Source organism: Phoca vitulina, unplaced genomic scaffold (assembly GCF_004348235.1).
Source record: "Phoca vitulina isolate PV1807 unplaced genomic scaffold, GSC_HSeal_1.0 scaffold52, whole genome shotgun sequence".
In the NCBI taxonomy this organism is placed as follows: domain Eukaryota; kingdom Metazoa; phylum Chordata; class Mammalia; order Carnivora; family Phocidae; genus Phoca; species Phoca vitulina.
The window spans coordinates 3352743-3361375 of NW_022589755.1; the positions used below are offsets into that span (position 1 = coordinate 3352743).

The 8633-nt window shown below is 49.9% G+C and overlaps 2 protein-coding genes across 2 annotated transcripts in view; one reads left to right on the plus strand and one right to left on the minus strand.

The window, feature by feature from the left end:
- LOC116622339 (leukocyte immunoglobulin-like receptor subfamily B member 3) overlaps positions 1–8633 on the minus strand; it is a 205279-nt gene that overhangs the window by 184370 nt on the left and 12276 nt on the right.
- The window catches only part of RPS9 (ribosomal protein S9), a 6483-nt gene continuing 5695 nt past the window's right edge, over positions 7846–8633 (plus strand). Inside the window, exons 1-3 of the mRNA XM_032388832.1 lie at positions 7846–7955; positions 8177–8292; positions 8384–8506. Of these exons, the coding sequence (XP_032244723.1) occupies positions 8196–8292; positions 8384–8506 (220 nt within the window). The 5' untranslated portion in view covers positions 7846–7955; positions 8177–8195. The remainder of the gene's footprint in view (positions 7956–8176; positions 8293–8383; positions 8507–8633) is intronic.

Below are 8633 nucleotides of genomic sequence, written 5' to 3' on the forward strand. Positions count from 1 at the left end.
CAAGCAGAGGAAGACAGGCAGACAGACTGTCAGGTGGGTCCCTTCTCCAAGCCCCCAGGCTCCCCCCTCCTCAATCACACACCTCCCCTCTCTCCCCCACTGCAGGCTGCGACATCTCATGCCCCTTCGGATGTGACCTACGCCCAGCTGAACCGCTTGACCCTCCGACGAGAGACAAGTGCATCCCCTCCCTCCCAATCAGGGGAGCTCCCAGCAGAGCCCAGCGTGTATGCCGCTCTGGCCATCCACTAGCCCAGGAAGGACCCAGACCCCACACTCCAGGGAAGGGGACCGCAGAGACCCTGGAAGGCACAGGAGCTGCCCACAGTGGGTGCCACCTAATGACCCCAGCCAACCTGGACTCCTCACGCAGACCAGTAGGAACTCCCGGGACCCTCTGGGAGTCGCCTGATTCTGCCATCAAAGATAGTACTATCTCTATACTCTGGAAACTAAAGCAATGGATTTCTCAATAATCCATGAATGAAATGAGAAAACCAAAATGGAAATGAGAGAACGTTTACACTGAAGGACAATGTAAATGTTACACATCAAACCTATGAAATGGGAAAATTAAGAACCAAGTCAATGATCCAAGCTATCATACCATGAATTTAAAAAAAGAATAGCAAATTATTCGAAATGAAGGTAGAAAGAGGGAAATACAGTGATAAGAGAAGCTACTAATGAGGTCAAACAAAAAATAAAGAAGAATCTAAAGCCCAAAATGTTCATTTTTGTAAATATTAATCCCATGTATAAATCCTAGCCACAATGGCCAAGGAACAGAGAGAGAGAGAGAGAGAGAGAGAAGGCGCACATCACATCACATCACCATTCAGAGCAGTATCACATCCTACAGACTTTAAATCGATAACAGAGTTTATTACGTTCACTTTTATTAGTTATTATATTATGAACAATTTTATGCCAAAATATTAGAAAATGTAGATAAAACTGACAAAATCCTCAAAAATACAGGTTACCAAAATGATGGACGTAGGGATAAATAGAAAATCTGAATTGCTGTATGTGTAAAACATGGTGAATATGCAATTAAAGTTTTTCCCACAAAGTGAACTGAATCTGGAAAGTTTCACTGGTGAATGCCTCCAAATACTGATGCACTTGTGAAATACACACACACACGGACAATGGACACACCTACATACACACAAACACGTGAACACACAGATACTCCTACACACGTGAACATGTGAGCACACTGACACACATGTATGCACACGAACACGTGAACACACATGCACATGGACACACCTGTACACCTAAACACGTGAGCACACATGAACACGTGGACACACATACACACAAACACGTAAACACACATGGACATGTGGACACTCCTACACACATGAACATGTGAACACATGAGAAACACAGACACATGCATGTGAACACATGCACATGGACACATCTGCATGCCTGAACACATGGACACACGAACATGTGGACACACATACACACACGAACATGTGAACACACATGGACCTGTGGACATGCCTACACACATGAACATGTGAGCACACACATGAACACACGTGCACATACACATACCAAACTTACACAGGCTTCCCCTGAGAACAGAGAAAGAAGGAATACTTCCCTAGCACATTTTATCAGGCCAGAAAAACAAAAATTGACATGAAAACTTGACAAGAAGAACCAACCAGTTAAATAAAGGGGAAAAAAAGTGATAAGCACTGAATGGATAAAATAGGGATTCCAGCCTGGTTATTTCCACCGGGACCCCCACAGCTGATGAGGTTGGATGTTGTAAGTGCCCGATTTGATGTTACTTTGTCTAATTCTCATTTGTTGCCTACTATTACCTACATCTATGTGTAGATTCCTTTTCTCTTCTATTAGGTTTCCATAATAATAAAGTTTTCTTTCTTTTTTGAAACTGAATAAATAAACAAACAAATAAATAAAATGGTATTGATTATTCATGGATCCCAAAATTGTATGCATGGACTATCCCAAATAATGTAAAGACCTATTACTCTAATCTGAGAAGGATTTATGCCATGTCACTGGAAACATCATCAATATACAAAAATCAATTGCATTTCAGAGGTCCAGTTTGGGGCCAAGAGGAAGTGGATGTATGTTTTCCCTATGGACCCCCATAAATCACAGCAGAAACTCCCACACTATCAACAAGAAACATAAGAGTACTCCAGAAAGTGGAGCGAAGGCAGCCGCCAGGCTAAGACCACGAAGACCCCAGGAACGACACCGCAGGTGTCACAGGGGGGCACGTGGGGCATCTGGGCTGTATGCCTTCCACCTGGCAGTAATAAGTCAGCACCCCAGCAACGTGCCAGAAAAGGCCTCTGCAACAGAAGATTTCAATAAGATCCAGACCCTCCAAACATCATATCCAACTGACCAGGTTTCCGTAAAAAAAGTGACTCATCATAACAAGAACCAGGAAAATCTGTGGAGTGAGAAAGATGCTAACTCTCAGATGATGCAGGTGCCCTGACAAGGACTCAAAGGCCAATGTAATGGAAATGTTGTGAGGAGCCATCACACAGACATGCTTCAGATACATCTAAAAATAAATAGAAAATCTCAGCAAAGAAATAGGAGATGTATAAAGAAGAGCAAAGATGGAGATTTTAGATGGGAAAAAATACAGAAATCAAAATAAAAGTCCCCGTGGATGGAAGGGCTCGTGGCTGAGTGGAGAGCACAGAGGAGGTGATGAAGGAGGAACGATAAAAAGTACTCGGTCTGAATGATGGAAGGGAATACACTGGGGAAGGAGATGAATCGTGGGACTGTTAACAGATCTACCCTCCACACGATCACAGTCCCAGAAACGGACAAGAGAACAGGACCAAAAAACAATTCAAGAAATAATACCTGAGGGACACCTGGCTGGCTTCGTTGAAAGAGCGTGCAACTCTTGATCTCAGGGCTGTGAGTTCGAGCCAATGTTGGGTGTAGAGATTATTTAAAAATAAAATCTTAAAAAGAAGGAGGAGGACGAAGAGGAGGGGGAGGAAGAGAAGAGGAGGAGAAGAAGAAGAAGAAGGGGAGGAGGAAGGAGAAGAAGAAGAAGGGGAGGAGGAAGAATGAGAAGAAGGAGAAGGAGAAGAAGGAGGAGGAGGAGAAAGGAGGAGAAGAAGAAGGGGAGGAGAAAGGAGGAGGAGAAGGGGAGGAGGAAGGAGGAGAAGAAGAAGGGGAGAAGGAAGAAGGAGAAGAAGGAGGAGGAGGAGGAGAAGAGGAGGAGGAAGGAGGAGAAGAAGAAGGGGAGGAGAAAGGAGGAGGAGAAGGGGAGGAGGAAGGAGGAGAAGAAGAAGAAGAAAGAGGAGGAGGAGAAGGAGAAGGGGAGGAGGAAGGAGGAGAAGAAGGAGAGGGAGAAGAAGAAGGAGGAGGAGGAAGTGGAGGAGGAGGAAGAAGGAGAAGAGAGAAATACTGTCTAAAATTCCTCCAAATTTGTCAACGGTCATTCGTGAAAACTCAGTGAACCCCAAACAGGATAAGCCCGAAGAAACCCGTGTCAAGGTTTTAAACATTGAGGCAGTGAAAGCAAACATACACCAATTATCATCTGATGATGTTTGCATATTCTGTCAATCTACTAAGATTTTAAGATATAAGGATAAAGTTTTACTTTAATTCCTTTATGGAAAAAAATAAAATTTACTTTAACTAAAGTTTTACTTTAATTCCCCAGAGCTCACAAAGTGCTGGGAGATGTTTGAATTCCATGCAGTTGAGGCATGTTTCATCTTATCCCACTTCACTTTTGGGCACTCCACAGATACTGAGTTATTCACAAACCGAAGGTTAGTGCCAACCCTGCGTCCAGCAACTCTATCGGTGCCGTGTTTCCAACAACTTTTGCTTATTTCGTGTCTCTGGGTCACATTTGGGTAATTAACCCAACATTTCAAGCTTTAGCATCATTATCACATCTGTGGTGGTAATCTGTGATCAGTGATCTTTGATGTTACCATCGTCATTTTCGGGGGCACCACAAACCACACCCACATAAGATGGCAAACTTAATCAATAAATGTGTGTGTTCTCACACATACCGGCCGTTCCCCGTCTCTCTCCCTCTCCTCAGGCCTCCCTGTTCCCTGAGACCCAGCAGTATTGAGCTGAGGCCAGTTAATCCCCCTCCAGTGGCCGGCAAGCGTCCAAGTGGAAGAAGATTGCACGTCTCTCACTCTAAATCAAAAGCTAGAAGTGACCAAGCTTAGGGAGGAAGGCGTGTCGAAGGCCAACACAGGCGCAAGGCTAGGTCTGTTGTGCCGAACAGCCCAGCTATACATGCGAAGGAAGCGTTTGTGAAGGATATTGAAAGAGCTCATCCAGAGCAAGGCCCTGCCTCCCTTCAATTCTGTGAAGGCCGAGAGAGGCGTGGAGGCTGCGGGCCAGTTTGAAGCCAGCAGAGGTGGTTCAGGAGGTGGAAGGAAAGAAGCCATCTCCGTGAGAGTGCAAGTGAAGCAGCCAAAGCTGATGTAGAAGCTGCCGCAAGTTACCCAGAGCTAGCTAAGGTAATCCGTGAAGGTGGCTACACTAGACACAGATTTCCAGTGTAGACAAAGCAGCCTCCTACTGGCGGATGATGCCGTGTAGGACTCTCATCGGTAGAGAGAAGTCAGTGCCTGGCTTCAAAGCCTCAGAGGACAGGCTGACTCCTGTTAGGGGCTAAGGCAGCTGTTGCCGTCAAGGTGCAGCCCGTGCTCAGTGACCATTCTGAGACTCCTAGGGCCCCTGAGAATGACGCTAAAGCTCCTCCGCCTGGGCTCCATAAACACAACAGCAAAGCCTGGGAGACAGCACATCGCTTCACAACATGGTTACTGAATATTTTAAGCCACTCTTGAGACCTACTGCTCAGAAAAAAAAAAAATCTTTCCAAAATACTACTGCTCCCTGACAATGCACCTGGTGACCCAGGAGCTCCGATGGGATGCTCGACGAGATTAATGCCGTGGTCGGGCTTGTAACACAATACCCATCCTGCAGCCCATGGACCAAGGAGTCATTTCAACTTCCAAGTCCTGGGGCGCCTGGGCGGCTCAGTCGTTAAGCGTCTGCCTTTGGCTAAGGTCATGGTCCCAGGGTCCTGGGATCGATCCCCGCATCGGGCTCCCTGCTCGGCGGGGAGCCTGCTTCTCCCTCTCCCTCTGCCTGCCACTCTGACTATCTGTGCTCTCTCTCTATCTCTCTGTCAAATAAATAAATAAAAATCTTAAAAAAAAAAAACAACTTCTAAGTCTTAGCATAACACAATACATTTTGTAAGGCTGTAGCTGCCTTAGGCAGTGATTCCTCTGATGGATCTGGGCAAAGTCAACTGAAAACCTTCTGGAAGAGATTCAGCATTCTAGATGCCATTAAGGGCACTTGTGATTTGGGGCGCCTGGGTGGCTCAGTCGGTTAAGCACTCTTGATCTCCGCTCAGGTCTCGATCTCAGGGTGGTGAGTTCAAGCTCTGCATTGGGCTCTATGTCTGTGGGGCCTACTTAAAAAAAAAAAGAATATTTGTAATTCATGGGAAGAGCTCAAAATATCCACATGAACAGGCGTTTGGAAGAAGTGGATTCCAACCCTCATGGATGACTTTGAGGGGTTCAGGACTTCAGGGGAGGAAGTCACTACAGATGTGGTGGAAACAGCAAGAGAACCTGGATGAGATGTGGAGCCTGAAGAAGGGACTGAATTGCTGCAGGCTCATGATCAAACTTGAACAGAGGAGGAGCTACTTCAGAAGGAGGAGCAGAGAGAGTGGTTTCCTGAGTTGGAATCTACTCCTGGTGAAGACGCTGTGCAGATTGTTGAAATGACAACAGAGGATTTAGAATATCACATAAACTTGATAAAGCAGTGGCAGGGTTTGAGAGCATCGACTCCGATTTTGAAAGCAGTTCTACTGTGCTGGGGCACCTGGGTGGCTCAGTCGGTTAAACGACTGCCTTCGGCTCAGGTCATGGTCCCAGGGTCCTGGGATCGAGCCCCGCATCGGATCCCTGCTCAGCGGGAAGCCTGCTTCTCCTTCTCCCACTCCCCCTGCTTGTGTTCCCTCTCTCGCTGTGTCTCTCTCTGTCAAATAAAGAAATAAAATCTTTAAAAAAAGAAAGAAAGAAAGAAAGCAGTTCTACTGTGGGTAAAACATTATCAAACAGCATACCTGCCACAGAGAAGTTGTGACAGGAAGAGACAATCAATGCGGCAAACTTCACCGTTGTCTTATTTTAAGAAGTTGCCCCAGCCCCCCCATCTTCAGCGCCCACCACCCTGACCACTCAGCAGCCACCAACATGGAGGAGGCAACGTTACAGGATTTTCGTTCCCTTAATGCCCATGGTTCTTGGTCACACTGCTTCGAAGAATGAAGAGGTAGAGCAGACGAAGAGTGGTGGGCAGCCAAGCAGTTTATTGAGCGATAGTATGAAGCTCCCAGAGAGGGAGGGGACCTGAGAAGGTTGCTGTTTTGGAGTTCAAATCTAGGGGTCTTGTAAGCTCCTTCGAGAAGCTATCTTAAGCATCCTTAGAGTGGGGCCCTGTGGATTGGCCACTAAGGTGTGCCAATCAAGGTTTTGATCATGCACCTGTCTACCTATCGGGTTATTGTTCACTTGTTGATGGTCTTTGGGGCTGATCTGAAGACTAACTGCATAAATGTGTGATAGTGACCAATGTTTCATGGTTAATTGTTTTATTTTAGGATGTTTTGCAAAAGTCTCTTCTGCAGAGGCTGCTCAACAGGATGCTATCCTGGTCTTGTCTAAGCTGTCAAACAGGATGCTAGTGCGGTTTTGTCTCAACTGTCCTGGCTCCCTGTTTTCTTGTCGGGGACCCTGGCCCTGAGGACTAAGTGTCCAGTTAACTCCTAACAGCAAGACTCTCCAGCAGCAGAAAGATTACCACTCGCTGAAAGCTCAGATGATGATTAGCACTTATTAAAGTATTTTTTTTTAATTAAGATGTGTACATGGTGGGTTTTTTAGACATAATGCTATTGCACACTTTAATAGACCACCACATGATATGCATGAACAGAACTTTTAGATGCACTGTAAACCAAAAAATGCATTTGACTTGCTTTCCAAGCAATATCTGCTTTCTTGGTGGTCTGGAACTAACCCTCCAGTGTCCCCAAGGTGTGCCTGCAATCCTAGAGCCTGTGTGAGGGTCAGATGTCCAGAAAGGAGGTCAAGAAACTGTGTAAGTCCCTGCAGGTGATAAACGGCGCCAAGGTGGAAGTGAATATAGCAAGAAGTTTCAGAACATTTCCCCTGTTCTGGAAACCCAAAGGGAACCCCAAGATAGGAACTGCGGTTTTTGGTGAATGAATGAGGCCCATGGTGCGGGAGGGTGACTTCCCCCTAGTGGGAGCCGCAGGCACCGGTGAGCTGTTCCAGGTGAGGCTCGATTCCCGGTGTGGGGACGCGCGGGAGGCAGGACTGCAATCCGGTGCGGACGGAAGGCGCGCGCTGCGCGCTCGGGCAGGGCACGCAGGCGCCCTGGAGGCCTGGCCTCTGCACCTGCTGCCCAGACAGGTGTGCAGCCTGCGCGCGCAGGGCCGGAGGGGGCGGGGGGTTCCCGGCCGAGCCTCAAGCGGACGCCACTCCGACGTGAGAGCCGCCGACCTCGGGATTGGGGAACGAAAGGGGCCTCCCCCGGAAGGTCGCCGAGCTCCAGCCCGCCGGCAGGACAGGGGCGGAGCCGGCGGCCCACCTCCCAGCGCGCGTGCGCCGCGACCCGCGTCGGCGCCGGGCACGGTCGCCCAGCTCAGCTCGCCGCTCTGGCCCGACCTGTCGTCTCGAATGCTTTTCCGTCCGCCAACGCCTCTTCTGATTGGTGTAGGCGTGCGGCGTGCGCGCTGACGTCACCAGGGCGCATCGTTGCTATAAAAGCGTGGCCGGGGAGCGCGTGCTTCTCTTTCTCAGATCTCGGAGCCTACGGTAAGGTGGGGTGTGGTACGCTGCGCGCTCGTCAGGGTGTGGGTCGCGAGGTCGTGCGGACCCCCGACCTTATTTATATGAGTACGCGGAAGAGGTGGGAGGTGGTGGGACGGGACTGCACGCGGCAGTGCGGGCCATGCGGGGCGCGGAGGCGGCGCGGCCGCGGGACCGTGCAGGCGCCGTCCGCGGCCCTCACGCGCCCGGCTCGCCCTCCCGCGCAGGCGCACGCGCGCAGCCAACATGCCGGTGGCCCGGAGCTGGGTTTGTCGCAAGACGTACGTGACCCCTCGGAGGCCCTTCGAGAAGTCGCGCCTCGACCAAGAGCTGAAGCTCATCGGTGAGCGGCCGGGACCCGGTTTCCGCTTCCGGGGGCTGGAGGGCGGGGCCGCAGCCGGGCCGGCCCCGCTAGCAGCGCCCTCTTTCGGCAGGCGAGTACGGGCTCCGGAACAAACGGGAGGTCTGGAGGGTCAAGTTCACCCTGGCCAAGATCCGCAAGGCTGCGCGGGAGCTGCTGACGCTGGACGAGAAGGACCCGCGGCGCCTGTTCGAAGGTGTGTGGGTGACGCCGGCTGCCCGAGCACGGCCGCGCGAGCCACGTGGTCCCGGGCCCGGAGCGAAGGCCTGGACGGGGGGGCGGGGCTGGAGTACTGTGGGGCCGCGGGCGTAGGGGTCTTCTCC